The following is an 18,358-nucleotide window of genomic DNA, read 5'->3' on the forward strand; positions in this document are numbered from 1 at the left end:
TGTTACTATTTGTTTTGTAAAGCGCTTTGAGCAGCTTTGCTGATTATGCGCTATATAAATATTACTTATAATTATGATTGTTACCTCATTGAAATGTTTACGTTACCAACGTAAATATTTTGATTTGAGATAATAAAAGTATGGTTTTATGAGCGTTGTGTCTGCTTCTATATATAAGTGCAGCCGACGGTAACGAGTAAACAATGTATTGTTTGGTTCACTGAAGATCGATGCTGGTATAATATCAACATTAGTAGTTAATTTAGTCAAGACCTTCAAATGTTTTAAAAACTTTCCAGGTAGTTGTTTCCTAGTTTGGGTCGCAACCCAGACTTTCAAAACCAAGGATTTTAATCATGCCATTTTACCCAAAAGAACTATTAAGAAAAAAGGAGAAAGAAAATGATTTAATTAAATTGAAACGCAAAATCGTGTTCGTTCAAATTACATTATATTTTCAAGATGGAATAATTTGTAAATTTTGATTCATTTTAATGATAGTCATCTCTCTAAAAACTCTTTTGTCTTTAAAGTAAGATAATGGTATAGCCGCACGTACAACAAATGACAGAAAGTGTACCACAGAAGGTTACCAACAAAACAAGAGAAGATTTATAAAAACGATCTTTTTTTTTTTACTGCATAATCCGATAGGTCTTCCGAAGATTTCGGTAAAATTGGTCGTCATAGTATAACTTGCAAATCACAATTTTTATAAAATGTATGAAATTAAAGATGACATTTAGACATTTCTGGCTTAAAATAATAATTAAACAAAATATAACGTGCATAGGCAGCATGCATTATCTCGTATCTCTACATAACAGCACCCTCACAATCAATATTGTAAATTGTTTTTAAAATTTAAATTTTTCTTTTGCATTAACAATTTGAAATAAACAAACAGCAGAGGATGTACTCTACATCAAAAATTGTTTCTTTAGTTATTCCGTTTATTCAAGATATTCATCGTTTAAAATATGCCAAAAAGTCTGCAGAATGCTCCTTTAATTCTATAATTGAGGATGACGTCAGATCCTCACTGCAGCTGGCCTTCATGTTAATGTTATAGCCTTTTATATACTCTCAGAAACTACAGACCAGTTAAACGATTACTTATATAGGCCTAGTTCATGAATCGACATCATCGACAGCGATGACACCTGTTGTTTTACGTCCAATAATTCTGCGAAGAAACCAATTTGGTAATTATATTTCTTTTCTCTTTTAGCCTTGGAATGTATATGTATTGCCACCATAGGCGTTTCGTCTGGTTCAATCACAAATGTCGCATACCCCACTTTGTTTACGTTTATCACTACTCCAGTACAGTGTCCGTCCCGAATGTCACCCGAAATTATATCGCAGTAATCACCCGCCGGTAAGCCTGTTTGGAGGGTCTCACATAGTAGAGTATCTTCGTTATTTATAACAAGGAAACCTTTATTTCCTCTACCGAATGCAATTTGATTAAATCCATTGTCCCACCAATTTTTCAGCGGTGTGTCGCCTACGGCGTTCCTAAACCCAACCATGTTCCTTATCTCTCTCCAACGGTGTTCACATACCCAGCCGTTGTCGTGATCGCACAAACCCTCCACATCGAAAATCGGAGACAAAGTTACATTGTCCGAGCCGGTTGACGGAGGGCCCACATCACGGTTGCCCTGGTATTTAAAACTACTCATGACCCTAGTCGTACCGTATGGGTGGGCCAACATAAATGCAGACGCTATTTTATAGAATCTCGGTTCTTCGTAAGTAATTATATTATTGGTATCTCTCTCGCGTTGGGAGTCGTGATTGTCAATGAATACCAAAGCATGGTTGCTTGGCAACATATTCCAAGTCTCACCGAAAGTTTTGAACCATCTAAGGTGGTTAATCCCACGGATACCATCTGCTATTTTGTTGCCATATTTGAACTCTGTAACCTGACCTAACGGTGTGTACTCAGTAGCAGAGATGCATTCGCCTCCATGGTCTATAACCTCTTGATAAATGAATGGCCTCGCACCAGTTTGAAAATATTTCGAGTTGAGATTGTTCAACTGGTCGTAAATTACATCTAGGTCATCTGGCCACATATGCTTCGCAGCATCGACACGGAAACCTGCCACTCCTATATCTAATAGCTTGTTCAAGTACTGGATAATTTGTAAACGAACATGTTCTTCGGAGATATCTAAATCCAATAAACCTTCTAGGTTACAATTGCGGACCTCTACCGGATCTTGATAATTGTGAACTTCTCCATCGATCGAATGGCATTTACCTTTCCCGGTATTAAAGTTTTGTCGACTGTAAGGAACGGCTGGAAAAGAGAATGACTTTGGGTGATGAAAACTTCCTGCTGTGCCTCTCTCTTCATCTCCTACAAATGGAAATGAAAGACCAGAAAAATTAACAAATACGTCAACCACAAATGGGATGGGGAGGTGGTGGGGGAGGTGGTGGGGGAGGTGGTGGGGTAGGCGGATGCACTCTGAAGCGGTGGAGTGCCATTTTTAGAGGACTTTAATAATCACTGAGATCATTTCGGTGTCCTCTGGTGTCTCAAAATTCTATTTTGTTCTGAAGAGGGAGGGATTGGAATCACATATTACATAGCTATCATTAGGCTGACTAAAAACAAAGTTCACCACAATCAGCTTCACGAGCCCTTCTTCACCACTTTGGGGTTGCAGAAATAAAGCAATTTTTATCTTCAGTATTTGATGAAAAAGTAAGAAAGGATTCAATAGATTAAAATTGGATAGTGGATTACCTTTAATTGCCATGTGATTAATGACAACATCAACGTATATTCTAACGTCAGCACTATTACATCGTTGTATCATGTCGCGGAACTGATCCTCCGTGCCGCTTCTGCTCTCTAGATTGTAACTAACCGGTTGGTACCGTTCCCACCATGGCCGAGTGACCGCGTCATCGACTATCATTGCATGTTCATTAGGAGGGGAAACTTGAACACCACCATAACCTTTAGGACCAAGGAATCTGACGAAGACAAAAATCAAATCTTTATTCGTATATTGTTTCAAGAAATATCAGACGTATAGTCCGAGGGTGAGAGGGAGAGGATTGGAGGAAGCGGGATTAAAGAGTGTCTTTCCTTTTCCTATAAAGCCGGATAAGGTGGGGGCAGAATTGTTTCAATTGATAAATTCAATGACGATTCAAAATAAAACTGGCTTTACTTGTTGTAACACCTTTCCTTTTGCAGTTTGAATTGAATATAACATAATATATGATATAATATATAAACGCAATAAACGCTATACGCATAGTACAATATTAACTTGGTATCGGCAAGCCAGGTGTTGCAGTTAAATATATTGAATTAAGTATGGTATATGGTGCCTAACCAGTGAAGCGCAGATGCGCATCTTTAATTTTTGATAGCCTATTTGCAGGTCATACTGTTCATGTGGATTGTTAACCGCGCTCTCTTATCTATCTGCTGTGTCCTTCTGCTAGATTAATCAAATCTATGTTATTTTTTTTTTATTTCAATATGGTCTACATAACTTTGTTTTCACCGTACGTAGGAAGGCTATATCAAATAAAACATTACTGATATGCGTGCTGTTGGAGATGCTGGTGCCATTCAATTGAAACCAAGCATTCCACCCGCGTGAATGAGACATCGAATACAAACCAAAAAATCTATGCAGTTGTAACTTGTATAACATCGTTATTACGTGTTAATTTACACTACTGTTGGCATAGTCGACTGCAAGGACAGTCAAGCTGCTTCGTATACGTGTCTCAGTCAACTATATATAAGTCGTGGTGGATGGATACGGCAGTATGAACATGACGTAGTTAATGTTGTTTGCACGATCACAAATCATGATACATATGCGTTAAAATTATCAGGAAAAATTTACTTGAAATTGCTGCCAAAATCTTTTAACGTTTTAAAAGATATACATGTATGAAACTATATGAAATCAATGTTACGGAATATGGGGATGGGGTGGGTGGGGGGTGGTATAGGTGAATGCCCCTTTGTGCAACGAGTGATGTCATAGTGCCACAGCCAGGTACGCAACCACCTGTTTGTTTTATTACAGGGGAACTAAACTGTCAAGTCGGCCAGGGGAGGATGTCCTGTCTCATTTGAGAAAATTCGGTCAAATGGAGGATGCAAGTTATATGCAAAATAGTGCTATATTTTGACTCTTTTGAAACGATGTTGAAGAATTTTCGACTGTTTAGGACGGTACCGCACATTCATGTTATAAATGTATGTATACTGTACACTATGTTGTTTTTTAATATTCTGTATGCCAATGGGAGGGAGTGGGAGGGGGATGAATCTCCACTGTTTTATCTATGGGAGCCTACCCGCCCCTGACCCCGCGCCCTAACAACCACAGAAGTATGATAAACCTAAATCTATAGAAATTGCATCTGCAAGCAAATACATTGAAGCCTCGCGGTTCGTTCCTGATTTCAGAAATGTAAACAACCTGTTATAGAATCACATATGAAATAGTGAGGTTGACCAGTTAACAAATCAACTATATGTCATTATACTATACTTTGCGCAATTCAAACCGTCTTCATCTAAAGAACTTATAATTGTGTTTCATTTAAGTTTTGGTTTCATTTCACTTGTTAAACATACCTCTCGCATTCGAGTGCGACGTCTGTCCATTTCCACTCGAACAGTTGTACAAGTACTCTGCGTGGCTCCAACATATTCGTCTGCCACTGTGCTACTAGAGTCAACGGACATAGAGTCAATAAAGTCCAAAGCAGCAGACACCCCTCCGATGGTGAAACCATTATCGTAAACCACAGGTCAAGAGAGACACGCTACCACAACTATCCGTCTGCAGTAATAAGAAACAAAATGAGTGGGTAAACCTGCAAGGGACTCCTTTAACTTGGGTTAAGTATGAATGGAGTTACAGCCACGACAAACCCATTAAAAACATCTTCATCGTGTCTTCCCTACAAATGTCCCACTCCATAAATTGAATATCATTGATTGACCTTTGTTCCTTTTGTGAATCCCATACCGAATCAATTCAAATTTTATATTTTAGTTGCGATTTTGTTGAGCCTCTCTGGACCTATCTTAAATGCATATACTTTAATAAAGAAATATCCAGATTTTCGTCTTAAATCCTAAATCGATTTTATTTGGTGCATGGGAAGTTTGATCAAATCTTTAACCTCATAATAACTTTGGTAAATATTTCATCTTTCTTTCAAGCAAGTCCTTCAGTCAATAACATGAATCATTTTCTTTAAGATTTTTTTTTTTGCTGCAAAAATATATTCTCTCAAGCAACATGACTGTTGGGGATAAATGGGAAAAGTTCTGGCTCCTATGCATGGAATAATTTTTGGAACTTATATTAACAATGTTTTGTGTTTATGAAAGGTAAACATTCTTCTTATGTTTTTTGCTGTTGTTATATTTATGTACAAATATGTTATCATAATTATTAATAAAGCATGTTATTTATGTAACTATGTATATTTTTATTTAATTTGTTATTCTTAATCTTAATTATATTAAAATATAAATGAAAAAAAAAGGCTTACGAAGCGAGGTTGGCGAACTTGTTAATTGAATAACACGACTTCGAACAATTTAATGGCTTCCGGGAAGTGTAAAGACTGCAACACGTCACTACTTTACAAACCGAAGACACAGGAATACATCAAATTTACGTATAACTCGGAAATTATCAACAGGGGTGCAGCGGCGTAGCAATAAGCCGTTCAGGCGGTTCGTAGAAACATGGCCCGGCTATATCCAAGAGTTTGTTCCGAAAGTCTTAGTCAACTGCTAGTGATGTTTTTGCATAAATGATTTGAATGAGTAACAACATGCCTATATGTCTTAGTCCAGTTTATTTCCCTAGCAACAGGCTTCTAATTAACAAACGTACTGCCCAATTTGGACACCATATCTAAAAAAAAAATATTGGTGTTTTTCCTCATAATGTTGCTATCATGGAATTGCCTAATTAAGTGTAGTTTAGATGAAGTGGAGCATGAACGGCCTCAGCGCTCACCCTTGAACCTGGGCCCATGAAAACTCAACGCCACAACATAAATGAGGCTTCGTTCTCAACAAGGTGTCTCTTTCAAGATATATGTATATCGTTATTTTTTAGAGTGTTCATTGGAGTCCAGTGGTGATTTACATGTCTTTTTATATACAAGTATGCTGGTATGCATTGCTCAAATGGAAATTGGACGTTACAAGTGAACTATCGCATGCATTTTGAAAACAGATATCGTTCTTGTTATAATGCGCCGTAAATTGGTATATTATGCGCATACACGTATACGTTATTTATAACTTTGTTATATGTCATCCGTTTCATTAACTTTATATGCCTCATCTCTGACTCTTATGCTATAAATAGTAAACTTAAACGCCAGAACACCGCATGAAGTGTTATTCTTGCAGGTATATTCAAAGCCACTCTGCATATATAACTTTGGAAGTGATTTCAATATTCCGGCATCATAAAAAATATGACAGGAGGTATAAATACGCCGGTAACATATCAGAGAGTTAATGGACAATATTAGAAACATCAAAATTACCAATAAACACCTATATAATGTTAATCACGTATACCAGGAGAGGAAAGGGTTGTTACATAACTAATTACTATAATGACGTATAAGTGCCACTGACCGCGGGTCCGTCGCCAGAGTTTGATTTCAAACTTTTAAGAGCAATGGTCTTTTATATATCAGCAGTTCCATTACAATAATATTGACCAATTTCACATGCCTAATTGAAACGAAATCTACGATTGGTGCCATTTACTATTTTTTTTCATAATAAATACATCGAATTTGTCACATAAGTTATATTTGTCATAAAATTAAAGAATGGATATATCAAACTTCAAAAACCTAAAACAGAAATCAGTTTTAATGCAATTACATTATTTGTTAACGAATTCGCCTGTGAATCGGTATACCTTAAAAACAGATCGAAAATACCGATAACGTCACATGTAGACTGTTCTAAAATGTCAACGTAATTATAACATCCACAGCAATTGAGACCTTTCCAAAGACTCTCTGTTTAGTACACTTCCCAACTTATTTTTGTTGTTGAAAGGTGTTGCATATACTCACTGCTAGCTGAATATATAAAAAGGTTTCGATTTTTCTACTAAATCGCCAACGACAGGCCCTATAACCTTTTACATGCATTGGATTATAGCTATATCATAGTGCAAAGCTCCTCTTCATTTTAGATAAGATGTTAAAATGAAAATGAAAATTTGTTTTCGATTGCAAATATTACAAACCAGCCACTGTGGCGACTCTTATGGTTTTTACAAATACAGTATATATATTAGCCGTACTATCCTCATTACAATTGCTTTTAATATTGTGGTAGTTTGAACCGTGGTTTTGATTTGACTAAAAGTTGCTGATATACTTATGCTGAAATACGCACCGCGATGATTCAAACACGTATAAGAAACCACTAAACGCCTCCTTTTTTGAGAGTTTCGGAACATCGGAAGGCAGATTTTACTGAATTTCATCACGAATAGCCTATTTCGTTCCCATTTAGCGCACAGTTTTTATTGCACCCATGCGTGTATATATATATGCGCTCAGTACGGAATGTCACGCCTAACCTAACCAATATTGACAACGTAACTTGTAAGAACCAAAACGGTTAATATGCACATTAACCGTTTTGGTTGTAACAAGTAACGCGTCTGTCAATTGGCTAGGTTAGGTGTGGCATTCGGAATTGAGCTAACCAAATATGACAACCCATTACACAATGTAAGCGAGGGAGAGGATCAGGCAATTCGCACACATTATTTCCATAATGGTCAAAATACTAAGAGTCTGCTCCGTGACTGATGATATTTGTTTTTATTCGTTATGATAAACCATATTCATATATACAAAATGCTAACATGAAAAAAAATAATTTGAATCGTGCTTTAGCTATATGCTCATATTTTACTCTTATTTACGATATGGTATATGACAAAAATTAGTTGCTCAATAACAGAGTATCAGTTAGTCAGGAAATATGACCGTAGTTACTATATTTTAACCTACCCGTATACAACTACACAATCTTCTTCGATCTCGTTAACTGTAATGCAGTGAACACGATGCTGCTTCAGTGATGAGGAGTCCGGCGTGTAACTGTGTCGTCTGATATAGTGCTCTCATTGGTAGAGAGCGCTCGCTTTTTATATATAAATTTTGGCAGGCCAATTGCGCAGTAATAACCAATGTTTACTTGTATTACATCATCTATCTACGGAGGAGAGTAGCTTGACTTAAGCCGGGGGTTAAATCAAAGTTGCCAGCTTTAAATTTTAAGAGTGTCTATCATTCTTCAAGAACAGTGATAAACCGTTAGAGAGAAAGCACTTTAGCTGGTCTTAATTAATTTGCTATAGTTTTTACCACATACATATATATATATATATATATATATATATATATATATATATATATATCTATATATATCTATATATATTTATATATATATATATATATATATATATATATATATTTATATATATATATATATATATATATATATATATATATATATATATATATATATATATATATATATATATATATATATATGTATATAGACATATCTGTTGGCGTGTGTTGGAAAGTAAAATATATCCACAAGAAACAAAGAGGAAAATATGATACTTTCATTTCCAACTTTATTAGAACGTTAAAACGGTTACAAAATATTTCTTAGTTTGTGATACTTAGTTTGTGATTATTGAAGCGAAGCCTGAACTTAGTGCTGGTTTCGTCAATATAGGTAACCTGGGGGCACTTGCAACAATACAGGAGGTAGATGACATTGGCTGAGTCGCAACCAAATCTACCAGGTCTCAGAGTGGTGCCTGAGGCCTGGTGGAGGAAAGCGGGGGAGGGGTCGAGGTGTGTGCACACCAAGCAACTAGGTTTGTTACAGGGGATGTTACCACTGTCGGGCTCATTACTGGGTGGGGCGAGATTAGTTCGAACCAGCACTGATCGGATGTTACGTGGTTGTCTATAGGCTATGACAGTGGGGGCGGGGGGGGCATTGAAAAGTTCAGCTATTGTGGGGTCGGAACCAAGAGTGCCCCAAGTTTGTTTGATTTCATTGAAAAGGGGGCGAAGGGAGGGGTGGTAGGTGACAACGAGGGGAAGTCTATCAGAATCAGATTTGTTACGATATGTTAGGAGACTAGATCGTTGTAGAGACAGAACCCGTTTGAGGTGGTAGTTCAGGATTCGGTACGGGTATCCCCTTTTGAGGAAGAAATCAAGCAGTTCAATGGCCTTATTAAGAAAAGTTTGGTCACGTGAGCAGATACGCCGGTATCTGAGTAACTGGCTGTAGACAATGGAATTTTTGGTGTGGCGGGGATGAAAACTATTAAAGTGGAGATAAGAGTGCCTATCAGTTGGTTTGGCATACACCGATGTCTCTATTTTGTGATCTTCGATCATGACGAGTACATCGAGGAAGGGGTTTTGCTTTGTGGACCGTTCGGTGGTAAACTTTATGGAATCGTGAAAATCATTGGCAAACGTGAAAAAGTTGTCCAGTTCCTGTTCGCCCTTATCCCATAACATAAAAATATCATCAATATAACGTACATAGAGACATGGTTTGTAAGAGGATGAAGAAAGTAATTCTTGTTCCAGGTAATACATAAATATATTAGCATATGAGGGGGCCATTCGGGTGCCCATGGCTGTGCCTTTGGTTTGCAGATAATGGCGACCATTGAAGGTAAAATTATTATGCTCAAGTATAAATTTAATGAGCTGCGATATTTCACAATGTTGGGTGACATCATTAGACGCCATCATCTTATCACAAGCCAGAACACCTTCGTTATGGGGGATATTGGTGTACAGGGCATATATATATATCTTGATTTTCCAACTCATTACGATTATATATATATATATATATATATATATATATATATATATATATATATATATATATATATACATATATCATATATATACATATATCATATATATACATATATATATATATATATATATATACATATATATATATATATATATATATATATATATATATATATATATATATATATATATATATATATATATATATATATATATATTTAAGCTATAACATAGAGTGATAAGAACAGACCTTTGAGAGTGCGGTCAGATCTGAGTTTAAGGCGATAGGACGCCTGACCATTGAAGTACCTGTGCTCCGTACAGCTCGAACAGACATTGCAAGCCCTGTCACATTGAAGCATATCTTCATTTTGCGACGTTTGAGATAAGCGGATAGCAGCCAAGTGAGACCGACAGCGTGTATGTATGTTTGTATATATGCATATATATATATATTAAAAAAATTATATATATATATATATTCTTACTATATACTGAAGCAGATATATAAATAGACTCATAGTAGAATAAGGATTAAGTATTAAGGATTCCTTCGTCATACCACTTGCGACACATTCATTTCATAGATACGGCCTGGCATGCCTCAAACAATGGTAATTATGTGCATTTGTCAGATTCAAAGCACCAGCGGAGTGCACTCTGTACAATCGTTAACACGTGCGTACTACGCTCTCATTGACAGTTATAACTATGGCCGTGGCTATTCTTACAACTAGTCATAAACAATTATTTATAAACTATTCTTACGACATCGGCGAATTCATGCGCAGTAAAGTAAATAAAGCAACTGCGCATGTAGTAGGGGTAACCCTGACCCTAACCCTAAGCCCTAACCCTAACCGGAAATTATTGTTACTCCTGGTTGTAAAAATAGTACTCCTTGTTGTAAAAATAGCCACGTTAAAGCAACTGCGCATGCGTAAAAGGGAATTATTGTAACAACTAGTTGTAAGAATAGCCACTTTGTATAATTATACATGTGGTCGAATGGTACTGACTTAGATCTGTGAATCCTGGTTTTGACAGATGATCGAAAGAGGAAGTGAGGGCGCACTCATATTAATTGTAACAGGCAAAGTAACAACAAGGGTCTTGAACAAAACTACCCTTCACCAAACGGACGAAATCGGTCGTGAAGTGGAATATTTCTGATGTTTGGATCTTTATAAGTAATATACTATTTAGTTTACTTTACATCGTCATAACCAAAGAGAAGTGCTGTGTTATAGAGTCTTCTTACAATAAGCATGCAATGACTATACAATTGCAGAAATGTAATAAGAACGGTAGTATTTGCTGAATGTCATTATAAGGAAGGGAAAGACACTTTCAAATTATTGTCTTATTCTGAAGCTATTGTGTTTGTAAAGCTGCCAGAGACGATTTTTATATTATAAAATAATAAGATTTGATTTGCACATCAAGGGCGGGTTTTTTCTTCTTCACAGCATATAGTAGTTGCCCAATTCATCGATCTTTCTCTGTGTGTGCACCTTGGCTCTTAAGATATGAGTGCCATTAAAGGTATTAATTTTATGAGTAATATCAAACCTTAACTTTGATGATATTATTATAGGTCTGTGCATATCAGAATATTCCTCGAAGCTAAATTCAAAGGAATCATCGACAGCTATATCTGTTGCTCTTGTCCCATTTGAAAGCCACAGGACCAAGTGAAACGTATTCCATTCGTTCTCGGTTGATACTGGGAAGGTTACTTCCGTTATGACGTCACGAGAGAGAGGAGGAACGATGTTTGCTTGGATTCCCTGAAAGGATATCTCTAGAATGAGAATTGGGTTGGTAGCATTGAATTCTATGTATCCCTTGTCGTTATAGACGATATCGACGTTGCGGATAATGAATTCACTGCTGTTAACCGATAACTCTTCTCTGTAACCCGCACCAGACGTGACGTTAATATCGGTATCAAAAGGGGACAACAGTTTGTAAGTTGCATGCCGCCATGACCACCACTCGCCGCTGTAAAGTACAACATGGCGATCCCATCTGGAAACATCGTCGAGACAATCGATCAATGATGCACAGATATAGTCAGCATATGGAGTATTCCAGGATTGGTACGAAAACAATACCAATATTGGCCTCGAAGCATTGATCCTTGTACCCGACATATCAGACATGTAGCCCACATAGAGGGTCTGAAATGCGTCAATGGTTACTTCATGGGTATCGTCAGTTGAATTAGAGGGTGGGGTTAACCGCACAATGGTATCGTCTTCTAAAGACAATATAGCGATCTTTGCGATGTTATCAAGATAATGCATCAGGACCCAGTACTCTCTGCCAATCTCATCGACACCTCTGACTCGGTAAGTAGTCGAACATTGTCGATAATAGTACCGCACCACGGTATTATTGCAGTATTGTTGGACGTAGACTCTCACCGTTTCATCCGCTGAAACAACCACCGTTGTATTCAACAACATGTTACCTATGAAGTCTTGTACAGACGATACTGCGGTATCTGGAACATCAATGTAAATTCCTTCACTTGGAGAAATAGAGAAGAATATATCGTCAATATTTTGATTTATAAACGATATGCAGGTGCGTATCCAGGGGGGGGCGTTGGGGGCGCGCGCCCCCCGGGTAAGAAAAAGAGGAGAGAAAAAAAAGAGAAGGAAAAAGGAAAAAAGAGGGGGAAAAGAGGAGGAGGAGAGGAAGGAAGGGAAAAGAAAAAGAAGAAAGAGAGAAGAAGGAGAAAAGGAGGGAGTAAAAGAAAAACGCCAAGACACCGGGAAGAGAAAGAGGAACAGTGACATCATTACAGCGCTGAAGGGTAGCCAGTGACGGATCAATGATTTCGTAAAAGTGTGCCTCACCCTACCCCTTACACCGACAACTCCATTTTTTTGACGTTTCCATTTTCCTCTCTCACTAATGATCTATATATATACTATATATGGTCTATCATAACGCGTGTGTAGAATTGTGCTATGAAACCAACTGTGGCTGGTCTCGAACTCGACCGTGTCGTCGGGGAACATGACGCATTTTGGGATGGGGGCGACCGCCCCCCCCCCCATTCAGCATTTTTTTAAATGATATCGCTAAGTAATTTCAAAATAGAAAGTGCTTAGATGCAACTTACAAGGCCTGGGAAGTGTCATTTCCAGCGATCTGGGAGACATTTTCGGCCAAAATTTGCTTGTACGCTTCGCGCTAACAAATGGTCCTGGGTAGTGCCATTTCCAGCGATCTGGGAGGCATTTTCGGCCAAAATTTGCTTGTACGCTTCGCGCCAACCTATGGTGGCGCTACGCTTAGATAATTTGCCTACAGGCTTCGCCCCTCCCTTGGCAAATTCCTCGCTTCGCGCCTGTTCGAATTTGTAACGCAAACAGCAGATATCACATCATATCACTGAGCATGAAAATGGCGTTCCAGGATGAAAATCCTCAAAACTGTCCGACTTGCCTGAAAAAATAACCCAAAATTTTCGCGCGCGAAGCGCGCGTTCAACGTGTCAATGTCAATATCATATAAGCAAGCATCGGTTATTACATCGCATGCCATCATGTACCGTACGGTCCGTGAAAATTGCGCAGTATACCGCGGGATGCTAATGTAAACAACGACATGTCTCATGTAGATGTATAAATAGCATGGAGGTCCAATTATGTCAAAACTCTCTTTTACATTAGTAATGGCGAATTAGGGGCTGCACCCCCGCCGCGCAGTGGCGGAGCGTCCATACGGTCAGGGGGGCGGATGCCCCCCCTGACGGACTCAAATGGACTGCTGGCGCCTTTTTCAGCTCTTTACCACTTTTTACTTATTCTAGATTATTGACTTTTTTATTGCGCTCTCATCTACTTATTGACATTTGTCACATTTTGTTGCTGTAATTTGGCGATGACACCTTATTCTTCGTTTATCTGCAAATTAGCCAGGCCCTGAAAGGGTCATTTCCGGCGATCTAGGGAGTATCTTTACTCAAAAATTGTCTGTGCGCTACGCGCCAACCAGTGGTGGCGCTCCGCTTAGATAGTGTCGAAAGCGCCCCTACAGACCATTCTCGCCCCTCCTGACCAATACCCCTAGCTCCGCCACTGCCGCCGCGCCTCCTACGCCTATGTGTGTAGTGTTCGGTTGAAGGAAATATCTGCTATTTTTTCATTTCCTTCAACCAAGTTTTATAATAGCCGTTATAAGAGGTTTAATATTTCTACACCAATAAATTAACTGTGTCTGAATTTTCCAAAATTTCTGACCAACATTCTGCATCACACTTCCCTCTACTCGTGCAATTTTGACCGGTCTGTTAGGGGTTGAAGGAAGTTTTTCTATATTGGTTGTCCATAGATGAAATTTTGTACAACATTATGGGTATGTTTTCAAGTGAGTTTATTCACGAGAAATGTGAATTTTCAAATTCTGAACAAATTTGGGGCTTAAAACCTTGAAAAGTGGGGCTGACGGGTATTGTGGGGCGACGTAGAATCACCTACAAAAGCAAAGACCCACAGGAGATGCGATCAGGTCGAACATGACGTGTGCCGGGTTGACAATCTTCAAAAAGGTTATGGATGGAAAAAAACTATTAGGAAATACTTGGTTCTCAGGCCAAAAGTGTACATCTGGTTGGTCATTTCAAGCCCGAGAAGTGCCGTTTCCGGTGATCTGGGGGGTATAAAAACCAGAAATTTTCTTGTACGCTGCGCGCCAACCGATGGTGGCGCTCCGCTTAGATAGTAATTCGCGCCCCCCGGGTTAGAAAATCCTGGATACGCGCCTGATATGGTACCATTAGTTCCGTTATGATCGCTTCCAGTGCTAATGAAGAGTTTGGTTACCGTTGTTTTGTTTTCCGAACATGTCATTGGTAAAAGTGGAAATATGTACTGAACAATGAAAGGATCTGGAAGGTAAAAGAAGAAACAAATAACAACAAGTGATGCATATTAATAACGGTGTGTGTCCAGAAATCCAGTATGCTATACAAAAAATGCATGGTAGTGAGAAATGTTGCTGATGAAAACAACGACAATTCAGACACGCTGATATACACCAATAAAAAAAAACAATTTTAGTTAGTGGTCACATGACGTGTAAGGATCAATCACGATACAGATGTTAAACAATGAAACGAAGCTTATACTTTCGCAGGTATACGCCTCCAATTAAAACTATCCTATACTTTCTGGTCAAATAATATTAATGTCTTCAACTTGCCTTGAAAAATTGACCAGATGAAAGCAACAACTGTTGCGTTTCAAACGTAAATTATAAGCAAACACAGAAAAAAAAACTCCTAGTTTTTTCTTTTCTTCTTTCTTGTTTAAAAATTTATTTTCTGTAACGAATTCTTAAACTAGTCGTTCTTATTGTTCTTTCCCAAATCGACAAACACAAACATTTATGATTGGACCAATCACATTTCTGTCTGAGCTGAGAGACATGCAACTTGTTTTCTTTGAATGCGAGAATGATGATGAATATATGTCCTTCAAAATAAAACCTCTTACTAACATACTAACCGACATGGGTATCCGGTGGATGATTTTCATTTTCCACCGTACAGGTAAACGTCTTTAAATCTTCAGCGAAACCTGTCCTGTGAAACACTAATACATAGAACGTGGAGGAAGAATATGTGAATACATGTATATTCTATGCATTATACGTAAGATGCAGAGGGCATCACGTGATTATTGTTACTGTGTTTTGGCTATAGCCTATAGTCTACGTGCATGGATATTTGATCAATTTAGCGCGTTCTGGTTGCAACGCTTTGTCGTCTGCAACGCAAATATATATACATCGACGCAAAACATATTGTTATTTGTAACTAGTAGGCTACATCAACCAATGTTTAACGCTACAGTTTCAACAAACTAGATAGGGTTATGTATAGATGACAGACTGACCTTTTTTTCTCACATATCAAATGTTATGAGCAAAGTATATGAAATTATCTTTGTGTTAGCATAATATATTGTATCATTTTGTAATAAGGATGCTAAGGAATGTGTATTTAAATATGTCATTCTCTCACATCTCAATTATGCAGTGCCAGTCTTGTGTCATTTTATTTTACAAACAGATAACGATAGAATTGTAAAGTTGTTATAGTACACGTCAAAGATTCTTCACTAATATATAGATTAGCAATATTTAAAGGAAACTGTGAATGCCTCCTCTAGAGCTGAATTTGTAAGAATGGCTGCTTTATGATGATCAGAATCACCCCTTGTGTACCTGTAGCGACTCTGTATTTACTACCTTTTCATTTCTTTTGTAATATACTCGAGCGCCTTCTTGTTAACGGAGGAACTCTACGATCTATCGTCGTGAACGGACCTAAATTTCTCGCGAGTTGTTCGCTCATTAATTTATCTGTTTACATTGGATTTTTCTCCCTCGGAACATTATATTTCTACGTCGGAAATAACGATCTCTCGAATGGAGTGAACATTATATTATTTATCAGTGCACTGCGCGGGGAATTCGTTAACATAATTCATCGGACCTGATGTAGTTTATTTTACCATTTTATCCATATCATTTTACGTATTATATATAATTCGCCCCGTACGGTGTCCAGCGGCCGGACTCATTGCTATCTCCCTTGTATTATACGGGAACGGACGATGGTGCGACAGGTGATGATACTCAGCGCAGCCAACTCAATAAAGAGGTGAGTGAAGGTCACGTTTGTTTATCCGTATACCCCTTCCATCTCGCTAAATACCTCCCTAACTAAGAAGTCTTAACGTGCAATCGAACAGAAAGTTAAGAAATCCTAATATTTTGCCAAAAATGAATTGTTATAGGTTTTACATATTTTGTAAGAACTAACATTATTTATTTATTGTTTTAACATCGTATTTTATTACTCCATTTTATATATATATATTTTTTAAATTTATACTAGAATAAATCAATTGAAATACATGAAAATTATTATCTACCATATACTAAAACAAATCAGAAAACAACCGATATCTGTAGACTATAAGCTCAAGTTTCCGACTGACGTTGACATAAGATATACCCAAACATATATATTATAGGCCGATTGTTGTTAATGCACTAACCGACCGTTATATATACGGCTGCACGGTTTGTATTGGTTAGTTGGTTTCTAGCGTGGCATCATTCTGTCATCAAGTTATTTCATATATAAACATAATTCGATATCCACATAGTTGGAAATGTTTGGGAAGCGTCCAATTTTTGGTTTGCTATCAACATATAAACATTGCAAGTATGTGAATGAAAAGTATTATTCACTTACCCGCAGAGACGAGGAGCAAAATTGTCAGCGTTATGACCTCCATAGGCCTTAGAAAGAAAGTAAACACGTTGTTAAGTTTGTTCCCTGTACCTAAAGTCATTCATTAGCATATAAGCATCGCTGCATGGTAATAACTGTATTATGTGTAAGAAAGGATACACCCCCCCCCTCCACACCTACACACCCTCCCTTCACCTCTCCCATACCTCTTTCATCCCACATACATATAAATCACCTTTTTAGTTTTCTTTCAATATTCCACGTAATTTAGTATACCTACAGGCATGTGTCGATATAAGACTTAATATTTTATAATATGAAAAACGATAAATTGGTGGAGATTATTACATAAACTTGAATATATTACTTACTCAGACTGGTTCGGCCAAATCTTGCACCAAGCAGCTGGTCAAACAGCAATTTTCCTCCCCCCAAAAACGTGTTTTGTTTTCCAAAACAGTCCCAGACTTCTGTTTGAACCTTCTATAGGAGAACCTGTTATCAACCCCTTGTATAAACCCCAAAACTGATGAATAATCAACGCTACTCACTAGATCTCCAGAATTTTTTTGATTATTAAGTTTTTCCCGTTATTTTCATTATCTCAAGAGCCGCTTTATATTCTTTCAGTTTACATTGTATTCTTTTGCTTTTATATAAAGCGTATTGTCTCACAAAGATTCGTGAAAATAATATTATATATAATTCTGATGTGTTTCTTCAATCATATAAACAAAAGCTCATAACAAAAATGAAAAAGAAGAAGAATTGAATGCTTTTATATTTGTGTCGATATGAGCCTGCCGTCTAAATCCATCGATATTATACAAAGTCAACATTTGTCAGATTAATTAACAAAAACCGCATGTATTGAATACTTTCTTCTTTCCGTGGAGATGAGAAAGAAACTTACCAGAGTAGAAGGCTTTTGATTAAGGTGTTAAGGAAGCGGATATTTTTAGACATTATTGTATTGAAGTTGATCAGGAGATTGTCGATAAAAAAAATGGGGTGGGGTCGAATATACATTTGTTTAGAAATTGAACTTTGGATTTAAGGCAAATATACGCAACGCTTTAACAGCTTTCATTTTATTTATTTTTCTCACATTTTTCATATACACATAAACATATA

At 37.4% G+C, this 18,358-nt stretch overlaps 1 protein-coding gene and 1 long non-coding RNA gene across 2 annotated transcripts; both read right to left on the bottom strand.

Annotated features, from left to right (window-relative positions):
• Nucleotides 1–401: 401 nt before the first annotated feature.
• On the bottom strand, nucleotides 402–8,210 carry LOC139980034 (alpha-amylase 1-like). The gene is made up of 4 exons (XM_071991391.1): nucleotides 8,083–8,210; nucleotides 4,637–4,844; nucleotides 2,768–3,000; nucleotides 402–2,374 (listed from the first exon to the last, which is right to left on the bottom strand). The coding sequence occupies exons 2-4, from the start codon at nucleotides 4,795–4,797 to the stop codon at nucleotides 1,113–1,115; spliced, it is 1,656 nt and encodes a 551-aa protein (XP_071847492.1). The 5' UTR covers nucleotides 4,798–4,844; nucleotides 8,083–8,210; the 3' UTR covers nucleotides 402–1,112.
• Nucleotides 8,211–14,759: 6,549 nt separating this feature from the next.
• On the bottom strand, nucleotides 14,760–17,809 carry LOC139980334 (uncharacterized). The gene is made up of 4 exons (XR_011797542.1): nucleotides 17,596–17,809; nucleotides 17,225–17,271; nucleotides 15,465–15,551; nucleotides 14,760–14,845 (listed from the first exon to the last, which is right to left on the bottom strand). It is a non-coding gene; the product is annotated as an uncharacterized lncRNA (long non-coding RNA).
• Nucleotides 17,810–18,358: the final 549 nt, after the last annotated feature.

This window comes from Apostichopus japonicus, chromosome 14, assembly GCF_037975245.1.
Source record: "Apostichopus japonicus isolate 1M-3 chromosome 14, ASM3797524v1, whole genome shotgun sequence".
NCBI lineage: Eukaryota > Metazoa > Echinodermata > Holothuroidea > Aspidochirotida > Stichopodidae > Apostichopus > Apostichopus japonicus.